This window comes from Chelon labrosus (genome assembly GCF_963514085.1).
Source record: "Chelon labrosus genome assembly, chromosome: 13".
In the NCBI taxonomy this organism is placed as follows: Eukaryota; Metazoa; Chordata; class Actinopteri; order Mugiliformes; family Mugilidae; genus Chelon; species Chelon labrosus.
Genome location: NC_140346.1, coordinates 20,308,065 through 20,335,199, shown reverse-complemented (window position 1 = coordinate 20,335,199; position 27,135 = coordinate 20,308,065). Strand labels below are relative to the sequence as shown.

General features: G+C 44.8%; 1 protein-coding gene across 1 annotated transcript; it reads right to left on the bottom strand.

Moving 5' to 3' along the window:
* Positions 1–27,135, bottom strand: arhgap32a (Rho GTPase activating protein 32a). Its single transcript, XM_084558799.1, has 22 exons — positions 27,083–27,135; positions 19,980–20,090; positions 19,030–19,135; positions 16,347–16,438; positions 16,058–16,142; positions 12,095–12,181; positions 11,861–11,998; positions 11,680–11,772; positions 11,019–11,141; positions 10,753–10,830; positions 9,424–9,505; positions 9,169–9,318; positions 7,933–8,035; positions 6,874–7,018; positions 6,417–6,499; positions 5,816–5,923; positions 5,546–5,691; positions 5,255–5,468; positions 4,828–4,976; positions 4,566–4,640; positions 3,781–4,461; positions 1–3,604 (listed from the first exon to the last, which is right to left on the bottom strand). The coding sequence occupies exons 2-22, from the start codon at positions 20,066–20,068 to the stop codon at positions 1,374–1,376; spliced, it is 5,058 nt and encodes a 1,685-aa protein (XP_084414925.1). The 5' UTR covers positions 20,069–20,090; positions 27,083–27,135; the 3' UTR covers positions 1–1,373.

Genomic DNA, 27,135 nt, shown 5'->3' with positions numbered 1-27,135 from the left:
AACTAAACAAGTTTAGCTTGAGGTTAGCTTTAAACGTCGGGCGCGATCGAATTGCATTGTGGGTAATGTAGGCTCGAGGTTTAGATAAACGAGGATGTATGGACCTATTATACACAGTGTATGGTATGGACAGAAATAGGGTAATGTTTCCGAGTCTGCTGCATTATATCATTTTTTTTTAACTGTTCCCCACCAGTGAGGCAATGTTACTCAACTGCCATACTAAATAGAGTAGTCCATTTAATAGAGTGCTCTTTTACGGTATGATAGTACTTAAAGGTCTCTGAAAATGTACCCATGACACAAGAGTTGCACAGACTCAATATCATTGATAATATAACTTTATTTTTTGACTCTCACTAAAATAACGCATTTAACATGTCTTAACAGAATAGCATCATCTACATGTCAGGATTTCATCTTTAATGCATAAATCAACATCATAATTCATGTAAAACACCACATTGTTAAAAGTTCCCTATAAAGAGGAAAGAAAAATTTCATTTTTGTGACAAAAAAAACACAATGCCATACAAAATACACTTTATCACCTAAGTGAGAATGAGCCGGTTTGCATTTAGCATTATTTCGCCATGGCAGCTTTGACCTTAACAGAAATCATAGCACACTTTGTTATTTTAAGTTTGCATTATACAACGTGTGATAAAGAAAAATGTGAAAAGTTAGAAACCATGAGGTTACGTTCCGTTTCATCCCCCACCTCCTCCAAAAAAAGTGCTGATTTCGCATTAAACAATGATTCAGAGCAAGCCGTTTCTTACAGGAAAAAATATATATCGAGAGGCTTCATGTACACCACGTTAAGACAATGTGTTTCATACACAGTTATCCTCAAAAGTGCTTGTTGAAGTCTGAGCAGACCAGAATAGAAAACAAAATGTACAGTACATTGGCCACATGTTAGCTGTGTGTTATTTATACAAATATAATACATTTAAAATGAATGTTATTTTATACACATTCCTACACTTAAAAATCATATTAATAAAATGTTAATTTACCTTGTCATCCCTTGTCATGTCGTTTCGACATTAAATAAAACATGTCGGCCATCTTTTTTTCTCAAACGTGCCTCTCACCGTTAATTTCAGAGCTTTGAATTTAAGACAATATCTGCACATCGTTCCTTTCCTTCCCTTTGAGCTTCCCCAGAAGCCATTGCAAAAGATGAATCTACCAGTGATGCCGACAGTTTGATCCCCAGCAGCAGCCTCACTTCACACATTTTTTAGCAGCTCCTGAAGGTTAAAACAAACACGCTTTCAACGCAACAGTCTGTTGGTCTGGCTGAGGATAAAGTGCTGTTCTCCTTTGGCCCCGATGTGGAATCAGATAAAAGTCAGCGGTCAGAATCACTCGTACACCCCGGCCTCTGATCTCAGTGCAGCATGATAAAAAGCCTCGTGACTCAGAGCATTGGACAGCAGTCTTTGCCCGCGGGGAGACATGCAGCCCTGGCCGGGCAAATATCCGGCCGTGGCTTTACCGGATCTTGTGGGTTTAGGTTTGGGGGCTGCGTAATACCCCTCCATGTGGTCATATTGTGTGGGCCTGACTTTAGTGCTCTGAGTCCTTCTGTTGGGCTGAGTGGAAAATGATCCCAGATGTTCAGGATCCAGAGGGGATTTGGCGTGGTAATGATAGTAGTGACGATTTTCTCTGGTGCTCTGCGACCGTCCTGGTCTCCTGAGGATACTGGGTTTCACATTGCCGGAGTAGCTGTTGACAGCGTTGGTCATCATTAATCGATTCAGGTCATGACCTCGTGTGTGGCTTCTGTCATTGTGCTCGATGTTCTTGAGGTTAAGACAGGCTCTTTCTGGAAGTGAGGGTACTTTGCGAAGTGGTGGCTGCTGCATGGACCTGTCTTTGATCTGAATCCGCCTGGATTGTCCCGAGTCAGAGCGGTGACCACGCTGCTGCCTGCTAACCTCATGGTCTAGTGGTTGGGACTTAGGAGAGGTTGGCGATATAACCACAACATTTTGGCTTTCCATCCTGTTGGTGGAGAGGAGGAAGGCATTTCCAGGGTCTGACTTGCTTCTTGTGTGAATTATGTCTCTGTTTCTTGTGTCAGCTGGTGAGTTGGGACTCTCAATGGGAGATGCAGCTGGATATGGGTTTTTATGTCTGGATTTGCTCTCCTGATTGACTGGTTGGTATATGACTCTTTCAAAAAGTTCTGCATCTCTAGCCTCATAAACAACAGTGTCCCTGCTTTCTATGTAAAGCTCTCTGTTCACAGGAGGGACCCGGTGAGGAGAGTAGTTGTAGTAATCTGATTGTCCACCTTCTCTTGTGGAACGCATCGTGTAAGACTGACTGTGTCGGATACCGCTTTGCTGGCCGGGCTCAGCATAGTAATGTGAGGCATCTGCTGGGTTCACGTCTGAATAGGGGTTGTAACGGTAGTCAGCTTGTGTGTTCTGTGGCCGAACAGGATAAAGTCCAGTCTGAATCAGCCTCTGATAGGGTGCTTCCTGGCTTGTCGTCTGCTCAACATAAAACATGGTGTCAGGGGGCAGGACTTCTGTCTCTGCCAGCTCGTAGTGACTAATCTGAGGGGCATGAAAGGAGCGGGCCCTCCGGATGGCAGGGTGCCCGGCTCCTCTGTCTTCTGACCTCTGCCATTGGCCTTGTTGCCTGTGGCAACCACTGATAAGGTGCTCATCTCTCCGGTAACGTCTGTACTGAGGTGACAACGGCTGCCTTAAACCTAAAGTGCTGTAGCGGCTTTCAGAGGACTGTCTGTACAAGCCTTTTGGCCCAGAAAGGTGACGTGGCAGAGCATCAGGCCTGGGGCAGTGAGGCGCAGGCATTCGTCCTGCTTGAATCGGCCGGTGATGATGATGATGATAATTACTATAGACATCCTCAAAAATGCCCAGAGGTCTCTTTTCCTCTGGGCTGTAGTGACGGCTTGAGGAAGGCTGTAATGGGCGAGGAAAGACCTCCTCAACGGAGGCAGGCATGGAGGTCTCTGCCAGAACAGCGCGGAAATTAAAAACATTGATAGAGTCGGTGTTGACATATACAGGAGAAGTTGTCGGGCTCTGAGCCGAGCCGACAGGCGGAGTGGGTGTTGAAACCCCAACACTGTGATAGGTGTGCTCTGCTTGTGTGACATCTCTGAGCTCCTTTTCCTCTCTGCGGTCCCTCCTCTCTGCACTGCCTTCATCCAAGCTTCCTGACCCGAGCGGGCTGACATTTGGAGTGAAATTGCACATGCTTTCCTGTCCATCGGCGCCCGGCAGCTGCTCTGAGCAGAGGTGTGAAGGTGGGAAATGGACAGGATGAGGGCAGCGGTGAGTCTCCACGGGGCTGTGTGCTGATGTCTGCCACTGAGAAACAGAAGAGCCGTGAGGGCCGCAGTACTCCTGAGGATACATTTTGAGATCGAGGACAGAGGGCCTTGGTAGCCTGTCCTGTGCGTGAGACGGCAATGGGGCGTTACTTCTTCTTTGGGAGCCACTGCTGGCCTTCTGGGCAGATTCGGCGAGAGCCAAGGCCAACTTGCGTGCAGCACTCGTCAAGGGAGGGTGAGGAGGGAGAACAGACACTGAACTCATAAGTCTATCTGTTCCTGGGGAGGGATAAGACAAACAACGCTACAGTATGACAAGACAAACAAAGCTATGGCAAGACATGATGGGACAAGACACAAAAGCTTTCATAAGAAATTAGAGAATGCATTATTATTTAAATAGTCTCTAACTATGGAATAAATATTGCATGATGTTAAAGAGGAGTGGCACTGACCTGGATCAGGGAGGTTCTGTGCAGATTGGCTGAGGTCTGTCATGGCTGATGCCTGGCTCGCTGTGCTGAGTGGGCTGCAGTGTTGATAAGACGCTCTGGGCTCTTTTCCATCTGTCACTGGAGCTGAACATTTATCCACTAGGGGGGAGGAAGGGTGTAGAGGTCGAATAGAGGCGGATGCAGACTGGACATCTGCTTGCGTCTTAAAGGATTTCTTCCTGAGTTTGGGAGAGAGCTGCTTGGAGGTAACCTTGCTCACATTTTTACCGAGAACCGGGCTAATATCTGGAGACTGCGAGCGGCTGACGTTGTTGTTGTTGTTCGGGGAGGAGATGGGCTCTGATTCACTTGAGCACCCAACACTCTTCCTCCATTTATTTCCATCTTTGCTGTGTTGCGGACCAGGGGTGGCTGAGCCTGGGCTGCACTGAAAAGACATGGGGTCAAAGTCCAAGGTAGACATGCCTGCAGCCGGCGGGAAAAGGTCGAGATCATCCTCCTGGTGCGGAGGGGAAATACATGCGGCAGTTCGGACACGATCAGCACCATTATGACTTTCACTCAGTGGGCGAGATCTGCGGTCTTCTTTACTTCTGGTGTTGTGCAGGTCGTCTCGACTGAGGGCAGAAATGGCCTCACTAGTTGAACGAGGCCTGAGGGGACGGTAACTTGGAGGTTCCCCTGAGATGGAAAAAAAAAATAATCACATTTAGTTGTCACAAATATACAAATAAGATAAACCACTGGGAGCTTGTGTAACATGCACAGTTTCAGTGAATAATTACCTTCTAAGTTGTGCAAAGACGTGAGAGATTCTTCACTTTTGGTGGAGCGCAGTGTGCCGCTATCTCCTCTTCCACCTGCAAATGATTTTTTTCTTAATATATGAATCACCACCTCTAAAGCGACAACACATCCAGCTGTGAAGATTAGCAAAAGAAGCTGACACATTCAAATGGGGAAAAAAAATTAAAAATGAGGCTTTGAAAAATAGTAAAAAACAGAAGCTGCGTTCTGGCTGTGTAACAAGCAGCAGGGTGAGCTGACCTGGCAGTGCGATGCTCTTTATCTCGTTTGGCTCACTGGGGTGTCGCTTCAGTTTACGTTTGGACACAGAATGGGACTTGCCCAGGTGGAAAAAGGAGAGCCAGTTCCCAACTGGAGACTTCTTAGCCTTAGCAGGAGGTCGCTTGCAGCTGTGACACAGAAACAAATCATCTTCAACTCTTGCGCTTGTTGCCACACAAGAAGACAAGGACAAGAATAAGACACTGGGGCTGAAGCTATTGACTATTTTTATTCTAATTTAATAGTTTAGCGTACACAGTTTAGAGAATAGTGAAAATACAAGTTTCCCAAACTCTAAAGAATTAAAATTGTCAAGAATATAGCACGGAAAAAGGAGGCAAGAGTGCAGCATGTCACAAACAAATCTCTATAGAATTCATATAATAACAAAGATAGATAAATCTACCTCTCCATTGGGAGCTCGATGACTGTGTGGAACTTCCCAAGGAGAGCTTCAGGTCCCTCCCCGACCTCGATGTAGTCACTGTGGGTGAGGCAGGGGGTGGTAGCTGGAGAGCCCAGCTGCGCCTGAGTGCGAGCCTGGGCCTCCTCCAAAGACAGCAGCTTAGTGGACGGGGAGCAGACCATCAGGGACTTGGGTCTGGATAAGGTGCTGTTACCTAAAGTTGTCAGATATGTTAGAGATGCATATAATTTCTCCATTTTCTTGTTTAACCCTTACACAAAGTCATCGTACCAGTGCTTTCTCTTATGATGGCGTTGAGCTTCGGGCTGAAGAGCGTCTCTGTGTTGTTGAGGATGAACTCCACCACCACCGACTGGATGCGCACTTCCATGAACGCCGCCGTGCCGCTAAAGCAGGCCGACTCGATCTGTCTGGACCTGAAACGCAGCCACAGAACTTCACAACCTATTTCACAACTTTGGGCCACTGAGACGTGCCCCAGTTCGCTGTGACAGAAACACTGGAAGGAAACAGACATGGTGCCACGACGGAGACAGTCACCTGAGGAGGTTGGGCGCCCAGACGATAGCTAGGTTTTTAGTGTGCATGTTAGTGGTGGGGCTGAAGGTGGCAAGGTGGGAGAGGTGTCTCATGAGGAACTCCAGGGTCCTGTAGACAAAGAACAAAACAAATATTTAACATCACCCACACATTTTCAAATATTTTTCTTATGGAGAGTAAAATTATGGGTCATAGATGAGGCTTACACCAATCAGACGTAACATTATGACCACCTTCCCAATATTGTGTAGATCTCCTTTGTGCCCGCATGAGTCACAACTGTTTTGGAGGCACAAAGGTGACTCAGAGAAGGTGACTCAGAGATTGGACATGGTCCTTCTGAGGGTGTCTTGTGGTGTCTGGCAAAAGAATGTTGTTAGTGGGGGCCTTTGGCTCCTATGGGTTGCATCCCACAGATACTTGATCAGTTTGGGATCTAGTGAATTTGGAGGCCAGGTCAACACCTTGTGCTGTTTTTCATTGTTTTCAGTTGTTCCTAAACCGTTTTTGTGTGTGTCTGTGTCAGGCTGCATCCTGCAGGGGAAAAAAAACAATGTCCCCTTCATGCCAGCAGGGTGCAGCAGCGCGCTTTAAACCTGACCTGTAATGTGGAGGAGGCAGCTGCTGGATGACATTGTGTATTTTGACCAGCCTCTCCTCATCAGTGGCTGCAGACACGGCCTCCTGTGAAGAGACAGAGGATAAAGCGGACATCACTGCGAGGCCGATAATCACAGCGGAGGGAGCTGTCTCAACGTCCCCACTCTCCTTTTCCCTTTTATATTCAGAGCAGGCAGTGATTCAGCTCACTTAATCTGCTATTCGGTTTTAGCTACGCGCCCCCTGCTGTTCCTAGAAAGCTCAGTGTGTTGCAATGACCCCATTTTGAGCAGCACTTTTGAATGAGTTGAAATTTTGAAATAGTTTCTTCTGTTCTTTTGTTATCACCGAGTTGCTGGAAAATTCTCCCCTCCCGTTTTTTTCTCCGCACAGTACTTAACTCCGATGCTGTGCCAGCTCCCATACCAACAGTGTGCTGTGCAGTCTCCGGTGCTTACCGAGAATCTGTCGTAGAGCTGGTAGGTGAGCAGAGGGTTGGGCAGCTCTCTGAAGTACAGCTTGCAGAGCGAGCCAACTGAGTGGATATCCTGTCTGAAGACATCTCTGGTCAGGTCTGGGATCTGTTCAGAGTCAAACTCATGTCTAGACAGAAAGAGACAGAAAGAAGAAGATATAGAACAGCGTGGGAGTCAACCCATCTGCCAGTATAAAGACACAGAAACAACAAGGAGGACTTTTCAAACTGTCAGCTACTTTATAGACTATATAGATATAAATTCCTTCTCAAATTCACAAAATTCATAAAATCTTCATTCTCACATTTTATGCATGGCATCCTTTAATTCTTAATGTGAGAGAGCAGTTTTTTATTCGCCATATTTTCCATCATGTCAAGGGACTACTTCTTCTGGTGTCAGTCAAGTTTTTCCCTCCCCCGCTGAGAAAACTCCTTTTGATTGGCCGTCAAATCTCATCTGCTTTTGTGCCTCCAATTTATGTACCGATCGGAGTTTGTTCCGCAAATTCCTCCTGGCAAGAATGAAATATATGAGAGGACCATTACGGCCGTGCGAAGCTGCACAGCTGGAAACAAATTGAATTTGATGGATTTCGGGAGATGCAGCTAAACAAAAAAATGAAAAAACTCTTGGTTTATCAGGGTTGTAAGTTGGGCTCTACAGTTACAGCTATTCTATTATGATTTTCAATTACTGTTTCCTAAGCCGGCCATGCTAGTACCAACTCTGTGCACAATTTCTCAAGAACACATTCACCAACCAAGATGTCAGCCATGAAAACACACATTTGCAGCCTTGCCTTAATCAGGCTGTTTGAAGGAATCTCTTAAATGCTTGGAGGACATGTTCGGTACTTGGTGATGGGATCAATAGGAGCTGCTTGATCTGAGGCATTGTTTCAGGCTACATTTCAATCATGAAACAAGGTAAAACGAAGGCAAAGGTATGAGCTTTCTTGAAGAAGTTTCATCGTTCATCCAGGTGCCTTCTACAGTCCTGCCTTTGTTACATATGGAGTGTTCATAGATGAGCACGAACCTCAGTTTCTGGATGTTGGAGGAGATCCCGGAGAGTCTGTAGATACCATCCACGACTCCATGCTTCTCTATGAACTCAGCACAACTCTTGACAACCTGCGGGACTACAAGAGATAAAACACAACAATGTGCTTTTATTTATTTAGGCTATGTAAGGACACATATTTAAATGACCCAGCATGAAAGTGTGGCCTGATAACCTACATCTTATTCATCTGTTCAGAACACACTCTGTGATGTGTTCTGAACACTGTTGCTCTATAAATACAAGAGTTTATTTTGAGGGAATCCAAAATACACTGTGCTGCTGCTGTAAATACTCACGAGACCACCAAATGTGCATGCCCCATTTAATCCATTTGCAAAAGCATACCACACCCAGTTGATAAATGAAAATATATATCTGTCTTTTTTTTAGACATACTGTGTGTTCGACAGAAAGGACACAAACAGGAGAAGGGGAGTTCTGAGAAGTCGCTAAATGAATTGGAAGAGTCACAATGTGATTATCAGGAAAAGAAAGCAAACACATTTCTTGTTGCTGAAAGTAACACGGGATTTCTCTCCCCATTGTGCCACATCGAGTGATTACAATACACGTTTAAAAGAAAGTGAAATAAATGAAGCAATTATTCAATAATCTAAAAAGATCTCTACTGACATTTATCTGGAATTATTTTTGAGGTTAGCAACTCAAGGGAGCTCCGTGGGTTTATTAATATATTTACTGATACTTAAGATTCAAGAAGCACTAAAGCTCTCCTGAGTGCCACATCATTGAATAAGGATTATGTCAAGCAAAGGTGGGGCTGAGTATTTGACTTTGAATGCGTGGAAAACAGTTTTCTTCCACTGACTCTGGATCTGGATCTGGACCTGGATCTGGAGAGACCTTTGTTGGGAGAAAGTGATTTTATATTTTATCACAGCTAAGCAAAAAGCAGGAAAAAATGGTCCTCAACTCTGTGTGGAGAAATTAGGGCTGATTGTGCACATGTTGTCTTGGGTTTTATGACAACGATCACATCCCTCTGTCTTAGACAAATACATGACGATCTTACTTTGATCAATGGATTATCCCATGGCCTTTGTGAAAAAAGTTATTAAATGATAATTGAGAAAAATATCCTCTTTGCAACTAACTCTTAGCTGCTGGTAGTTAACGTTGAAATGTCAACAGGAAAGAGTTACTCAAAGCAAAATAAGAAATAAAGAAGCCTTTTCAGGACTATTTTACCCTCGTGTCCAGAGTTGTGGAGATGTTCCCCGAGGTCGCAGCCAAACACTCGCTCTCGGAGGATACCCCGCGCCCGAAGCTTCTGCGGCGGCGGCCGAGACTTCATAAAAGTCCTCAGGAACGTCACCAGCTTTCCGTGCTTCTTACACACTGATTATGATGGAACACACACACACAACAGCCACTTTAAATCAGTCTGACTCATATCCCAAGAACAGGCCTTCCATAAATCATCAGGCACCGATTGAAGTGTACCTGGCTTTGGCACGGCGCTTTGAACGCTGGGGGGAATCTTCTCATTTATCAGCTCAACACAGTCACAGGGGAAGAAACCGACCTGCAAGAAGAGAGAGGAGACACTTAGCGGAGTAAAGAAGAGCGACGGTGATGGTGCTAGGAGCGATGGGGGTGATTAAAGCCGTAGCAGACTGTTGTAGGGTGAAGGTGCAGGAACAGGTCAGGATGCAAGAGTGTGTGAGCTGCCTCAGGCTCAACAGTGGTTGTTTGCATTATGAAGTCATGCATGAACCACAATCACAAACTACCTTTCTTTTTTCAAAGGTGATTTTTAAAATATGGAGTTCAAATCGTGCTATATTTAAGAATATTAGCCACAACATATTGTGCCGCTTGCCTAATTTTACATGGAGCCACCTTTTGGCACTAAAAGAGCCCTGAACCATCGAGGCATGCACTCCTCTAGACCTCTGAAGGTGTGCTGTGGTATCCGGCATTAGCAGCAAATCCGTCAAGTCCTGCGAGTTGCAAAGTGGGCCCTCCACGGATCCAACCACACAGGCCAGTAAGCCTTGGCCACCCATGACTCTGTTGCTGGTTCACTGCTTTTCCTTCCTCACATCATTTTTGATCGGTACTCCTCGGATAAGTACATTTGCAGCCAATCACAGATCACAGGAATCACTATTGATCGACAATGGTCACTGATCACAGGCTCTGGCTGAGGTTGCTTCACAGGCATCCTATTTTGACTCACTTATATGCACATAGTGTGGTTCCAGTAAGAGATACTTGGAAATACTGGACCTGGATAATTGATGGAAAGTAGTACAGCGTAAACATTATAGACACGTAAGCATTACAGGCAGCCCTGTGTAAGCTTTCTGTGGAATACAAATGTTTTTTTATAAATTAAAAATGTGCACAGACCAGATTAAATTACACCAAAGCCACAAAAATTAATTCTAGTAGGGTAGAAGGAACAAAAATCTGTTCATGTCTTTAAATTCCAGGAGACTAATAGAGGAAACACGTTTACATTATGAACTGCACTGCTGAAAAGTCGCTCACTAGCCAGACGTATGCACAGAAGTAGACTTGTGCTACCTGGCCAGAGCAGAAAACTGTCTTTTGTTGCCATGCAAAAAAAAACAAAACAAAAAAAAAAAACAAGACAGCTGTCTCTGATAGGAAAATGTTCATTCTGTGATGATGCTTGGCTGCCACTCCAGCAAACATAGCATGCATGGAGTACTACTACTATAAGACAATCAGTGCTACTCACTTCACCTGTCATAATGTTACGGCAGATCAGTGTATGCACACAGTCTAAAGCAGACGTTCTACCTGAAAGCCGTGTTTTCCTCTCCACCAGCCCGTGTCTTCCTTAGGAGGCATGTCGATGACTGACACGATGTCTCCCACCTGAATCACGGAGAGCGATGATGAGAACAAAATCTGATCACAGCCGAGCTCATTAAAAAGGAATTACGACGGGGATCAGAAAGACGAGACAATCAGCGAAATAAAATCTGCTCAGAGAAAAATAAAAAAACAATAGCGACATGACTATTTTGAGCGAGGCTGTGCTTCTCTTATGCAATCGCGGTTACCTCGAAGGTTAACTCGTCTGTGGCCTGGGCCGTGTAACGCTTGGTGACGTGGGCAGCGGCGATGGCGGGGACATTAATCGAAGCTTCTTCAGACACCAGCAGATGGTTCCCCTTGTTGTCGATCTAAAAATAAAAAAAGCTTTTTCAGAAGGAGTCCAGAAGAAGCAGAGAGCGGGAGCTGGTTCCACTTCATTGGAAGTGACGAAGACAGGAAGTGACAAAGTTTTAAGTGGAAAGGAATCTTTTCTGTTTTCTCCAACCTGAACTTTAATTAATTATTAATTTGGGGTGCTTTGAACTTGTAGCAGAGCCTGAACAATGAATCACACGGAAGCCAAACATGTATTTATTAAAGAATGTGTCGGATTTAGAAAAAAAAAAACAAAAAAACATGGTGAAGGTTTTTAAGCTGCATAAAAACTGGATAATTATGTCCAATGCAGCTTCTCCAGCATCTGCACAGTATTATCACATGTGGTGTTGGAGAAAACTAGCACCTATCACTTGATTGACTCAGCGAATTGTCTTCTTTATTCAGGGTAAAAAAATGTATTAAGAAATAGTTAAAAATTTAAATAAGCTTATATATGTAGTAGTTTAAACAATGAGGTCCTTTCTAAAGAATAAAATGTAAGATAACCATGATAAGAGGAAGCTATACCTCCATCCATGTTAGCACTGGCCCACAGTTGATCTTGTTGTCAGCGATGACGGAGAAGCGGGACAGGTAGGTTGCCAGCATCGTGGTAACCGACTGAAGAGAAAACAGAGCAAGACAGTTTGACTACTGGAAAAATCAAGATTTATCCATGACCTGCCACATTTGTCTTGCTGTATGATACCTCTACGGTGTCCTTCAACGTGTTGTATCGCGGCAGCTCGGCGAGTTGGGAGTAGCGACGGTCATAGATACACAAGTGCAGGTGTTTGTCCAGCACCCGGAAGTCTTCATAGGATCTCTTCACCAGCCAGTTTCGACCCTGACAGAGAAAATATGAGAACTGAAGAGTCCGACCGAACAAGGAGATTACTGACAAATCGTACACGATCACACAATCGGACATATGCAGCGTTACCTGGCAGGTGATCTGGACCAGAAAGACCAGCTCTTTGGAGTCCTGCCCGGTCTTCGGTCCTTCGCTCTGCCCCTCTGCAAAGGCCAGCTATGAGGAAAAAGACAGAGAGACAGTGGAGCTAACACTGACATGGATGGTATATTAAATAATGGATGAGTATAATACAACAACCTCTCTGTATAAGACCTGGTAGACAAGACCGACACAGTTTTCCATTAAATAGTAAAACCACGTGGTGTATAGCAACTCAACGGGAGGTAGAGCCTGAAAAACGATGTCTGTAAAAGAATTTCTGAAAAATATTCCTTTAATTTGACAGCTTTTGTGGCGCAGTTTACTTTGGAAATAGGGAGTGTATTTCCTCTGCCGCCAACGTACAGCAGATCTGATTTATATTCTAACTTCAAGCATAACTCCTGCAGTCTGAAATGTATAATACATTAGCCGCTAAGATGTCAGCTCCTATAGATTCAGCACAGATTTCTCCCCGGTCCCTCTCACCAATATTTCATTCGGCCTAAAAACAACTGAGGATCAAAGCCTCGCAGGAGTTTGGGAATTGGTTGATAGACGTTACTGTAGGAGCGACTTCAAAGGCCTCGAAGCCAAGGGAAGTTCTGGTTATTTATAACAGTTAGCAACTCATCCAGATACACGGTTACACAACACGCAGCGACCTAGTTACCGCTCAGCAGTATTACAGCAAACCAGACCGACAAAGAGCGCACAGCGAGAAATTTTGTTCCTGAATAAGTCATGATGGAGGAGCTCTTGTTCGCGGCAATGGATTTGCGGGGAAATATTAGGCCGAACAAATTCTGAATACTCAAGCGGGTCGAGAGGTTAAAGGGATGACGGGAAGCAGGATCATGGGCAGAATTAGAGATTAGAAAATAGCTCGAAGAAATAAAAATAAAACAAAACAATAAAAATGTGAAAGTTCACACCGATTGCCATGCTTCCTCGGTGATGCTCAAACCTTAAAGGCGGCTCCTTTCAAAATAAAACATGCTGGTGCCGCTCAACTCTTTGCACAGAAACATGTTATTTGCTCACAAACAGAAGCGCAAATCAATGCTCGTTCATGTTACCTGCCACTAAGGCATCTCAGATACCCATCCGCCGTTGGAGGAAGTGGCTCTCTCTTTGTGTGCAGCCGCAGTCCTGGACCTCAATAAGCTCCTCCAACAACAAACCTTCTGAGGGCAGCAGAGTTTAAAAGCTGCTCCTTACTCGCCTCTTCACTCGTCCCCTGCTGCCTTACGCAAAAAGCTCATTTACAGTGCTTTGGATCATCCCGGCACTCACGCTCTATTCAAAGCACAAAATATGAAAAGAGGATGCTGCCCACTGTGCGTCTTACCCCCCTTCCTGCCTCCCTCTTTCGATCTCTTCCCCCCACCCTCCTCCCTCTCCTGTGCTCCGTCTCCGTCGCCCTCCCCCCCTCTCCCGCTCAACCGCTCTCCTTTCTCCGGTGACAAAAGGGGAGGGTTGCTGCTAGTAAATGGGCTCAACCGGCACACACACACACACGAGCTCATCCATCATACGGAGGCTCAAGGCAGATAGACGACCCTACGTCATTTCAGAAACAATTCTCATTCATTGCACTCTCAAGGCGAGACGGGAGCTAATCTGGAGAGGAATCAGTCAGGCTGGCTGCAGACAGAGGCAGTCTGCTGTCCTTGTGCTATTCTGCAATCAGGGGAACATGAGAGCTGATCAGCGGCTTCCCTCTTTGCTGCTGTGAATGCAGACATCACAAGAAATACAACCAGAGCAAAGACTGATCTCTCACATCAAGTCAAACCCGTGCACACTGTGTGTATTTGTTGCAGCGGTACAGTCTTTAGTGCCAGCGTCTCTCCAGTCTGGTGTTTTGCTTTCAGCTTATCTCTGTCTCCTTGTGGAGCAGTTCAAGGTCACTGACACTGATGTGCTGCTTCCCTACCCTCCACATTACTGATGGAGCAATGAGAGTCAGGGGCAACCACAGCAGGACATTTAACCACCAGACTGAGAGAATCCCAGGATTAAAATCCCATCCAGCCTGCTACACACCAGCTCGATAATACCAATGCTCAAGGATTCAACCCCACAGTCTGCGTGCTCTCGCTCAGGCGCTCTTTTGTGTTAAGCCACACTGGCAGCTTCAGTTTGAGCAGAGACGACTGGCGCACTCTGCTGGCAAGCGAGCAGAACTGCACCGAGATTAACCAGGCGACTAACATCCACTTCCACACATGACTGAGCAAGCACTAGGACTTCACTGCCTCTCATTATCACTGCTGTGAACAAACAGTTCCATGAACTGAGTTAGTTATATGTATCACCAAATCATTTGCTGGGTTGTAAAAGTAGTTAAATCCCATCTAAGTGACCCCAGAACCAGGAACACGATTAAATATTGCATGTCAATGTTTAAATGGCACCATGGTGCAGTGGTTAGCTAGGAAGCCTGCCTCGCTACAAAAAAGTCCTGGGTTTGAACTTGCGGGCTGGCTGGGGTATTTCGTTTTTGAATCTTCTCTGTGAGTATGAATGGTTCTAGCTGTCGCAAACATCTGGGAGAGGCTGCAGCTCATAGCGACCCCCTACCAGGTAGGCAGTAATAGATTATGGGTGGACGGACATTAAAGGGGAACTACTGTTGTTTTACAACCTGGACCTTATTTCTAGCATAAAATACGATCGTTTACTCACCCATATAACTTCTGTGTCATTTACACTCGTTCAGGAGATAATTAGATCAGCGTATTTCCATATAGCAGGAGTGACTGGGGCACCGAGACGCAGGCTCGGTCAGAAGACATCATCCAGGGTCTGTAAATCAATCTACAGACCCCAGATGATGATAACAGGTAACTCCGGACTCAACGGGGAATAGCACTAGCGTATCATAACAAGATATTGGTGAAATGAACGAGTTTTGCAGCAGATAATGCGTTATTTAGAGGCTGCGTCTCGGTGCCCCAGTCACTCCTGCTATATGGATATACGCTGATCTAATTATCTCCTGAACGAGTGCAAATGACACAAAAGTTATATGGGTGAGTAAACGATCGTATTTTATGCTAGAAATAAGGTCCCAGTTGTAAAAAACAGTAGTTCCCCTTTAAAACATGTACACTTTATATAAATATACAACTGACAAGTGCATCCAACTGTCTAGAGCCAAGCTTGCAATGTTGAGCTAAATGCTAATATCAACATGCTAACAATGCTAATTAGCGTTAACTAACGTACTCCTCAGTTACAACATATTAACTTACTACACACTTCTGTAATTCCTAAAAACGTCAGCAAATTTTCTAATTTTCATGCTAATATTTAGCAGGCAATGTTTACATCATGTTAAGCCTGTTAGCATGCAAACATTTGCTAGTAAGTGCACCACTAATTAGGCTGAGGACATTTTATATTTAGAGCAAAACTATCTTGAGAATAATATGAACCCAACTTTAAAGTGACAACAAAAAAGGACAAATCGGAGTATTAGCAAACTCAGTCATCTGGGAAACAACTGGGTTCAGTCATCTGGGAAACATGAATATGTTCAATAATTTTAATGGTATTCCAATGAGTAGTTGTTAATATTTAAGTATGGACTATAAAGCAGTAAATGGACCAACGATGCCATCCTAGCAGCCATTCTGCTAATGTGGCTAAAACTACAATATAGGCCCTACCACCTCCAACCTATATTAAACTGTAACCCTCTCACACCTGTTATTGTTTTTGTCAGGTCAGGTCAGCTGTGTAACACGAGGCATTTCAGGAAAAACTAAACAATTGAGGTTGACTGTTCAGAAAAGACGAACAGGGATATTGATTCAACTGCCACAGTGCGTTTTAAGAACGATGCATTTCTGGAGCAATTTACCAAAAATGGCCACTGAACCTGAGCCAAACTCACAGTCACTAAACATAATAAAGTATGGGAGTCACAGTGTACTGGCTCACCTGAACGTTTCCAAAATCAACAGTCTCGTAGTGGAAATGAGCGCACTCTGCCAGTCTGGGGAAGTGACCTTTAGGGAACGTCAGCCTAAAAAAAACACATCAGTATTCAAAACGCACAGTGATAGAGAGAAAGTGAAAGAAGAGACTGTGTGCGAGGACAGTGTTAAAGAAGCAGCAGGGCCGACTCGTGTGTGTCCCATCATTTTATAGCTCCTCATTTCACTGGCCTGGATAAGAGCCCTGGTTTACAGCCTATAATAGCACCAACGCCGTCACAGGGAGCACCTACTTCTTCATGTTCTTGACCTTCATGCTGGCCGTGCTGACGCAGGAGCGCAGGAGAGGCTCGGCCGGGTGCTCTGTGATGTCATCGCTCTTCACCTGCCAATCGGAGACAGGAGAGATCGATACGTGTCAGTCAGTCACAGGAGAACTGATGGAGAACTGATTACAGTACACAGTAATTATATTGATCACATACTGTAGAGCAGCGGTGGTGCAGCAAAGGAAGTGCGATACACACTTGTGGTATAAGAAGAGTCGTGAAGCTTATGTTTTGCTACACACAGTTCAATGCTAATGTTGTGCTACGCTAAACTACACTCACTTGCCAGTTCAGTCCTGCAGTTAATCTTATTGTATGGTATTCAGGATTTGTTTAAAATATCTGAGAGAGCTATTCTTGTGTTGTACTGACACACGTTTCTATTATTTTAACAACTTTTGTGTTTAGTTCAATAGAGTTTAACATCAACGGGCCTGTAACGATTAAGAATATTAATGATGCGTTCACAGCAAGCTTCAGCAAGACAACAAGCTACTTGGATGAGTGCTGAAACACCTTCAAGAAACTCTACAAGTCCGGTTGCCCTTGTTTCCTCTTTTTTTTTTTTGGATACACCATGATCTGGATGACTGAGAACCTCCACACACAAATCCTCACAATTAGTTGATGCCTAACTGCATGACTGGAGCATTGAAAAAGTTGACGCCCTTAATACGCAGCACATTGCACCCATCGTGTTAATGGGCGCCAGTTTGATGCTTCATATTACCTGCTTCCATAATGTTTCCCGTGCTCATGAGAACACAATCTCTCAGGTGGAAATGTTTGATAATACCCGAGTTCACAAGTCTGTGGCGAATTTGCAGATGCTTTTAGAAATTATGGAACCGAGTTGTATAGAATTGTTTCAATCAAGTTTGATAACATGCCTGAGAAAAATGTTGCCAATCCCAACAGCCTCACCCTTTCATTACTCCTACAGATCCCTTTTGATGACATTTTTAGTGGGCGGGGCTTAGCTGGAGGCAAAACAACCCACCCGAATACATTAGCTCACATGGACTAACAGCTCCTGTCAGCTTGTTTTTGACAATGGGGGAAGAAAATACAAGTTCTTTATCTGAATCACTGGTCACTCACTGCCAAGGGCTGGGAGCGTTACTTGAAAAAGTTAGCACTAACAGACGGGACCAGATTGGTCGACCCGTACTCAATAACACAATGGATGGAGGATCTGACAGAATTAGCTTCTGTGCAACTGTCAGACACTTGATAGAGAAACCAAGCATGTAGACTGAAGAGAATATGATGACATATAAATCCTTAGATGCCTATAATTATGTCCTGGGTGGTCATGAACAAGACTTAACTTACAAAGATTTAACAGATGAGCTTTGTGTTGTGCGAGCCGAAAGTTCTGCCTAGCTAGCGGCAAGGCTGGAAAACCAACCTACATCAGGCTTAGGTCATTGTGAACCGAACCAACGGCTACATCTGGACAGCTAACTGCACTAGCATGTCTGGGTAAGTAATCTATAAATAGTATCTGTCAGCCGCAAAGTTAACTACATACGTGTTATATATGAGATAGTTATATAGGCTAATGAATATGCCAACGAAGGCCTTTTCTTAGGCTAATGGCTAAGACGCTAATGAAACAGCAAAATGGTTTTAGCTGTGCTATTTTTGCAAAATATGAAGTAAATGAAGCTTGCTGTCAAAGTATTGGTGTAGCTTATTCTTTTAACATAACTTCCTAGTGCGAGCTCGCTAAATGCTATTTTGTGAAAGCACACACAAGCATGTTCGATGATGACCTGAGTCCAGTCCTCTCATTTTATCACGTTTAACCACAGGTTTCTATGATATTTTTAACTCAGAGTGGCAGCTGGTATACTGTAGCTGATAAAATTTCAGTTTGGAGTTATTAACCGTACTCCTCCGATTGTGGCACCCTACAACACAGCAAGATTTAATTTTGTGATTTTTACCTCCAGCTAACCGCCATGACATAGTCTGTAAAAGGGCCAATACACTATGTTAGCTGGTTATTAGCTTGCCTGTCGGTGTAGCCTCATTGTCTTCTAGAGTCCAACAGTTGCCTAGCAGCAGTCTTCTCACGACTCATGGTAGATGTCACCACTTGGACTCCAAACATTTTGTAGACATGACTATCGGTCCATGTTGTAAACATAAGTTCATGCTTCATTTGAAGACAGCAAATGAATTGTAACTCGTTGGTGTGAACGCAGCGTGAGACATTTGTTGTCAGTATCAGTTTAGTGCTAATGTTTGTGTCTTGTCTGGATTTAGTTGAGATTAAAATAACTAAATCCAGTACTATTAAAGCACAAGTGCTTCTACATAGTTGAATATATAAACAATGACACAATGAGAGCTGTAAAACTGGACCAGAAGTAAACAGTCATAATGTGTCACTACGCCTTTACAAATGCAAATGTAAAAGTACACGTGTTAAAGTTCAATCACTGTGACAACCGTCCCTCACATGTCCGCTATGTGACGTCATTGACTTCATGGCGTGAATCACCAACCCAAGCGGTGCAGCCTCATGGAAGAAGGCCAACATGCGAACATGCCTGTTGGTGTTGATGCGTCTTCTTGTATAAGTGGTGAGTCAGAGTCGTGTTTGTGTGTGTGTGTGTGTGTGTGTGTGGGTGTGTACCATGGCAGTGGACGTCTCCTGTGGCTGCTTCTCTTCTGAAGGGTTACTGTTGGCAGCTTGAGGTAAGGCATCGTCTTTGTCCAGGTCAGTAGGTGGTAGCGCATCGCTGCAAGTTATTTAAATAAAGAAGGAGAAGAAGAAGAACACATCATGATGTCAACTACTGTAACATGGAGTTTTAAATTGAGCCTTGTAGTTTCTTAGAAAATGCACCAGAGGGAGCAAGTGAGGGAGAATTGATATCATATGAGGTTCAGGCTCAAATCATGACATTGCATCAGCATGGCTCAAGAAACATACCAAGTCTGTCATGTTTGGATTGCTAATACAATCCAAAAAAAATATTTTCAATCTGATCTGAGTGGGAACAAATGCAGTGAACTCATCCCTCACAGAGATTACTCTAAAAAAATGTCAGTGTCTTTGGTTGGGTCAACAAAAAGCCACAGGGTCTTTTGTAGGCACTCAGGAAAGCAAAGCTCGTCTATTCAGGGAGTGATAAAGGCAATCCACCCACAAGGGAGTACTTCACAAAACCTTTCCTTGAAATGTGACTCAGTGCATTTGGGAGTGAAAGGCGAGGTCCTTTAAGCTCAACTTTTATGAGCAACAAAGAGGGCAACAGGGCTTGGGCGAGATCGGGACATGAAGCCAAGAGCTCGGACACACAGTGTAATTTAAAATGTAAATCAGTGAGGAATACAGTGAGGTCTGGACATGATGATGCTTGAAGCAGGGGCGGTTCTTGTCTCTGAGAACTGGGTTATTCTTTGGCCTTAACGTTGCACTACTCCTCCTTTTATTCATGCAGCAATCTCCAATGCAAACACATGTAAACGAGCACGAGGGCACGTCACACAAGCACACGTACTCCTCCTCTGTGTGCACATGGTGAATGGCGTTACATAATTCAAATCAGCTGACGCGAAGCGAAAAAGAGAGTAACTCACCCCTCAAGGACGTCACTACTTCCTGGTTCTCCCTGGGGTCCTGAGGCAGCATTCTCAATCACCGCGGCAACCACGCATCCAGCCTCCATGATGCTGCCTTTCTGCAACAGCCTGCCGTAGAGAAACGTGAGAGGGAGGGAGGGAGGGAGAGGGAGAGAGAGAAGGTAAAAAGAGTAGAACGACGTGAGTACAACGCTACAAAGCCGCCAGGCGTTAACCCACTTGAGGCTGTGGCGTGCGCGACACTGGAGGCTACAAACCCACCGAGCCCAGACTGTAATCTGCGATGACATCATGCTACGGTGCCGGGAGCTGCTTCAGTGATAAAACATGTCAGGCTGCGAAATCATCGCATGGTTTCACAAGAACATCCGCTTCTTTTTAGCAAGACAGTGACAGCTTTTAGCCGGGAAACATCCTCTTCATCAAAATGTCATGGCAGCGTCAGTATGACTCTCAGGTAGCTAAATTAGGATGATTCGTTTTGCCTTAAACACTCTGCTAGGAGTTTTTTTTTTACAGACTGCATCCATTCTTGGTGTGATGGGCCACTTTGACCTGAGAGGTTTTCACCGTGAAATGAGAATCAACCCTGGTTATGTAAGACAAAACCCCACTGAGGCTCCTAAGCTTTCCTTGTAGGTTCATCCAACGGTCAATTTCTTAATCTTTTAACAAAAACAAAGATGTTTTAATTTAAATGCCAAATAAACCACATTCACTGTATTGCAAGGGGCTTTATGGATATTTACACTGAAGTCTTTCAAACTTTAGCTCCATGGTTCCCAACCTGGGGTCCACAGAGTGGTTAAATTACAACGACACACACAGAAACACTGTATATACAAGCTTAGCCTAGCTGCCATGCTCATCCTGGCTCACCCTTGTTTTCTCTACAGTTAGAGTGTCACTCTTTCATAAATGAAACAACATGTCGGGAAAACTGTTGCCCCATTAGTGTCAAAAAGGACAAGACCAGACATGACCAGCATGTGTCATTTGTGGTGACATGCTGTCAAATGAAAGTTCTGATTCAAACATCACGCAGTGCAAATACGTCCTTAATGCTTTAGTGAATAAACTGGATTATAGTTTTGTGAGTAAGCTCCAAAAAGGGCAGGGATGCTTTAGATGGCCCCTGGTCAAAATTTAGTTTTGATTTTGGTGTTCACATGGTTATCATCCATTCATAATCAATATCTAGTTTATGGAGGGGAATCCCTGCGCACATTAGAAAGCTCAGTGCACCCTGGACAGACTTTTACTCTACCATAAAGCCATATACACCGATAAGCCACAACATTATGATACGATTCCTGATATTGTGTAGGTCTCCCTTGTGCCTCCAAAACAGTTGTGACTCATCAGGGAATGGACTTGGGCCTTCTGAGGGTGTCCTGTGGTGTCTGGTAACAGGATGTTGTTAGTGGGGGGTCTTTGGGTCCTATGGGTTGAGGGGAGAGGCCTCTGTGGATCATCCCACAGATACTTGATCAGTTTGGGATCTAGTGAATTTGGAGGCCAGGTCAACACCTTGTGCTGTTCTTCACGTTTTTTTTTAGTTGTTCCTAAACCGTTTTTGTGTGTGTGTGTGTCTGTGTCAGGCTGCATCCTGCTGGGGATGGCTGCTGTATCATTACTATGGGGTGGGGGTGTCTGGTTTGGTCTAGGTGGGTGCTACATGTCTACGTAACATCCACATGAATGAATGCCAGGTCCAAAAGTTTCCCAGCAGAACACTGAATTGTCACAGGATGGTCAATGTTATTTACTTCTCCTGTCAGTGGTTTTAATGTTGTGGCTGATCAGTGTATATTCTGCACTAACGTGAAAGGAAATAACTCTCCATACCACCAGGGGGTAGTAGGCTGCGTTCATTATTCAAAAGGGGAAACAGGAATACCATAAATACAAAATATTTTTTTCTCTGAATAATTAGATGAAGATAATTAAATGAGAAGTGTGTTCCGTGTGCCCTTTGAACAAACATCAGATGTTCACCGCCTTCATGTCTATGGTCTGAACACAGATACTGGGGCGGCCCCTATCACTGTCACTCATTACCAGACTTCCATTACTGCTACTCCTCTCCTTATGTACTGTAAACACGCACTAGGAATGTCCTGATTAAATGGAAACCTGACTCTTCTTCTACGATCTTCCCATAACCAGCTCCTGAACGCATGTGGGTGCTTAGTGTTAAACAATAACTTAAGGGCATGTGGGCACAGAAACAGGCCCCTTCTCACTCCTCTGAACTCCACCTACAGTGCAAAAAAAACACCCAATTAACACAGAGGCAGTTTTACCTCTTCCCTAAGGAGTTCTGCTAATCAACAGAGAGAAATGTTCGGACTAACGAGTGGATTCATCAGCTCCGACTGACCGCTGCTGGAGTAGCAGTTTCCCACCGGCCTCTCTGGCCCAGAGTCTCACTGAGTTACTGTTGACGGACTTCCACAAAGCCCCCTGACTCAGCAGAATGTGAGCAGGCAGACGGGAACACGGGCCAGATCGCACTCGCTATCTGTCCACATCTCGTACTGTATCTCCTCTCTCTAACAGACGGTGCAACCTTGCCAGAGGAGGGCGAATGCATTACGCGGGCCGCGAGTTAATTCACGGTTTAGAAGTGTCTTATGAGGGTCACTTGAGGGAGTCGTCTTGGGAAAGTCACATGAATGTGAAAGCGGCATTTCACCGAATTATACGAAACAGTGGACATTAGGAGGCCTCGTAATGTAATTAGTGCCTGTTTCTAAATCTTAAACATGTAAGGCAGCACAGCCGTCATGAGACAAGCATTATCTTGTTTACAGTATCTTGTCTATTGTATACCGTGCTAATGGTGGACAGATATTTCTAGCAGCTGCACACATTCCATGTCAAGAAAAAATAACGTTGCGTGGTGCGCTGCATAGTACCTGACCTTGCCGATTGTACCACATCAGACAGTGGGTCTTTTCAAGCGTAGGAACATGTTGTACTGCACAGTGCAGAGGAGGCGAGCTGTGCCTTAAAGCTGCCAGGCTGATAGAGGACTTCTGTTCCTGTCTGAAGGTGTGGGAGAAGACAAATGAGAGCAACATGGACCGATCAGACACAACATTATGACAGGTCAAGGGGATAACTCGGATTGCCTGGTTGTCATTGCACCTGTCAGTGGGTAGCAAGTGAACATTTTGTTCTCAAAGTTGACGTTGAGACGTTGAGGAAGACCTGGAGAAACTCTGGCAAGGGCCAAACTGTGACGGCTAGATGGCCGTGTCAGGGCATCTAAAAAAGTGGAGCTCTTGTTGTGGTGGTGTTACCATTCTGCAGAGGTCAGTACCTAACAAAAGCGGCTCAAGGAAGGAAAAGCCGTCAGTTGTCTACAAGATCGTAGGTGGTCAAGGCTCGCTGATGCACGTGGTGAGCGAAGGCACGCCCATGTCTTACGTTCCAACAGACGAACTACTGTAGCTCAAACTGCTGAAGAAGTTCATGCGGGTTCTAACTGAAAGGAGCATGCGGTTTTGTAGCTGTAGCCCAGTCACGGTGTCCATGGTGTCCCTGTCCACTGCCGCGCAAAAGCAACTATAGTGAGCATCAGAACTGAACCACGAATGGAAGAAGCCACACGGCACCAGGATGCAAGGAACACCTCCTTGTCGTTGCCATGATGCTGGTGCTTGGTCTGTGACAATGTTCAGGTAGCGGTAGAGAAGAACATGAGATCATCAGTGTTAGTCAGTGGTTTTAATGTTATGGCTGATCGATGTATTATGAACCCTTCAGTATTACGGATTTTAGAATACATGGAAAAGAGACTATTTTAGGAAATGTAGCTATAAAAAGACGCAGTGTTCACGTTTATGAAAAGTGATCAAACGGGCATCCCATGCTGAAGCTGCATCGCAGGTGACAACAACAGAACAACGTGAAACCAGGTAAATCTCAACCTTGGCAAACAGCAGCTGTATATCAACCGTCGTCTTCTCCACCAGGCAGCTCCAAGTATTAAAGCGAAAAGCATTCCAGACGCACGAGTAAAGAAGCCCTCTCTACCTGTCGCAGTTAAAGTGAAGAGGTGCTTGCTCTGATGTCAGGAGACTGGAGCATAAAAGGATGTCGCCCCGCTATCTGATGGCCTACATGGCATGTTCACGGAAAAATAGGGCAGCCTGCACAAGCTTGCGCGCCGTTTGCGAAACCGGCGTCGGCAAGAACGGCGACAGGAACGAGTGACTGCTCTGTAGCTACATGTCTGAGTGAATCACAGACACTTGGTCATACATGAGGGAGGTAGTAAAGCTAAGAAGAGAATATAGCAGGGAATATAAAAAGTGACATTTTATCCTTTTTCTGTAACACACTTTAACTAATACGGCTTCTGTTTGGATACTAGGCCTCGTGTTTATGGGACAATGACATACAAAATTGTATAATGTGTGCTACAACATAACCTCGCCACATCTGTTAGACCTCTGAAGGTGTGGTGGTATCTGGCACCAAGACGTTAGCAACAGATCCTTTAAATCCTTGTTGGATTGGACTAAACAGGCCCGCCTTCCCTCCCCGCATGCATCAGTGAGCCTTGGCTGCCCATGACCACGTCGCCAGTTTACCGCTTTTTCCTTCCTTGGGCCACTTCTGATAAATTCCGACCACTGAACATCCCGCAAGAGCTGCAGTTATGGAGATGCTCTGCACAATTTGCCTCTTATCAAAGTCGTTTCAAATCCAGACAAAATGTTTACTTGCAGCTTAATATATCCCTGCCACTGATGGCTGCCATGATTATCAGACAATTCAGAGTTAACTTGTTTACTCTTTAGTTGTTTGTCGTTCCAAGCTGGGCAGATTGCATTTAGTGGGTCTCAGTAAACTGTTAAAGTTATGGAGGCTAAGAATCAGGCCAGAAAACCAAAACAAGAAGCCGAAAGACGCTCAAATGCTCTGTATAGTCTCTCTGGTTTCAACAAAAACCCCCATATACACAGGCATAGGATGCCTTAAAAATAATGACTGCAGCAGCGCCGACGTGCCTCGATTCTGCAGCGGATCCCAAATAACAAAGGTGACAGGACCAGGACCGTGTTGTCAACAGGGAGGAAAAGACGGTTGCCTGCTCTCATTCTGAGCTCTGGATTGCAGTCAACACGGGCTGGAGACGCAGTGGAGAAAGCCCTGCGGTTGCCATGGTAACCCCTCTCCCGTCCATCGTGACTTGATGCTCCTCCAGACTGAGGATGAGGTAGCAGAAAAGGGGGGGCGAACGAAGCCTGCGAGGAACTTTGACACATCATCGGCCCGTCTGCCCGAGGCACGGTGTCACCGTCTCTCCTCCTGCTACTACAGCCGCCGTGTGTGCCACAAGCCACACAAAAATAAATAAATAAATAAATAAATAAATACAGCTCTGTCACCCACGCCGCTTCTTGAACCGGGGGAGGAGGTGGATGAGCCATCATTTGATCCCATAATCTTCTTGAAATCTACCAGAGTGAGATTAACTTTATTTCATCTCGCACTGAGTCGGTGTCGCAGCTTCAATCTTTGCCCTCGCAACCTGCAGAGTCACAGTGATCAGCGAGGGGCAGAGAGCGCGGTCAACAGAAGGCCGATTAAGCTGCAGATAACACGGGCCGAAATATTTAATCAACAAGTCGATCTGTCGCTCAGGGGGACAACCTTAGACTCACAGTGAGATACAAGACACTATCAGCACAAATACACTTGTTCTAATAAAACAACACCGCAGAAACAATTCACTGTCAAACAAATATTTAAGCAATGACAGTCAGGAATATAAACCTACCACTAAGTCACTAAATCAATACCGAGACTCCCACACATCCTCACCTGTACGGTCGAAAGCAATCCGATACAGCATCCCTGCAACAGCTGCCAACGTTGTCACAGAGGTGTGGACTCATTTATGAGGCAGCACTGTGTCACAGCACTGGACTGCATTACATCATTAAACGCCAAACATGTTCCTGTTACACTGGGCCCACGCACTCCTACACACACATACTGGTGGATGCTGTATATGGCAGGGCTAAAGCTAAAAACAAATGGTTTCCTGTATTACGTAACTGCTGATCGATTCCTGGATTCATAATATCCTAAATAAATAGTGAACAGTCTCAGAAACCTAGAAATATTCAGTTTACTATCACATATGACAAATAATACAACACAATGTTGACATTTGAGCAGCTAGAATCAGTAATTTGGAGGAGTTTTTGCTTAAAAAAACATATTATGAATTTCAGTTTAACTTTTCTGTCAAAACTACAAAATCTAATTGAAAACTGGCCTAAATATTCTGCTAAATATACTCAACCAAGGGTCCAAAAACCTTAATATTTGAGTTTACTATGACATAACACAAGCAAAACTATCAAAATCAATTAACTAAAACTGTGTGAGGGAACATTTTCTCTAAGGGTTCAGCCTCTGATAAATGATTTTGTTTAAAAAAAACAAAAAAAAACTGAAGGGCCTAAACATGGTTAACGATAGCAAAACCGTTTCCTGGACTGATTCGAGGATTAATCGACTAACCGATTGGACTCAGTTCCTCCGACGTCAATCGATCAATTCACAGCCTCCTACATTACAATAAAATTCTCACATATGTGGATAATTAACTATATAACTTAAACGAATATGATCATATTAGTGTCACAATGGATGCACTTGTTGCAGTAGATTACATTATTTTGTGACCACGCACTGCATTACACTGATTCGTTGGGGGGGGGGGGGGGGGGGGGGGCACAGCACCCAAACCCTCCTGACAGATGAAGTGTTTTCATAAGCTGTAAAGCAATCAGAGTCACGATGCAGTCCTGTAAACCGACGTACTGGGATCCACTGGGAAAAGTTTACCACCCCTGCTGTACTCTGACCTGTTGGGCCTGACAGATCATCGGTCAGCTGCATGCACACATAGCGCGCGCGCACACACACACACACACATACACGTTCAATAAAATAATCATTTATCAGTACCTGATCAATTGAGAAAACAGGTGTTACAATGACACCTTCGGGAGCAGCAGAATAATTAAATCACCGCGTCCGTACAGTCGGTGGCAATCAAACAAGCCTACCTGTAACCGTGCACGCTGCTCCACTCCGCTTCCCTCCTCTATGCTGCACAGCG

Excerpts from the sequence above, each read along its gene's own strand:
- arhgap32a (XM_084558799.1), bottom strand. The coding sequence starts at position 20,068 with ATGGAGGCTGGATGCGTGGTTGCCGCGGTGATTGAGAATGCTGCCTCA. Across the intron at positions 5,469-5,545 it reads CATCATAAGAGAAAGCACTG|GTAACAGCACCTTATCCAGA; the intron begins GTACGATGACTT and ends TGACAACTTTAG. Across the intron at positions 4,641-4,827 it reads AAAGAGCATCGCACTGCCAG|GTGGAAGAGGAGATAGCGGC; the intron begins GTCAGCTCACCC and ends AATCATTTGCAG.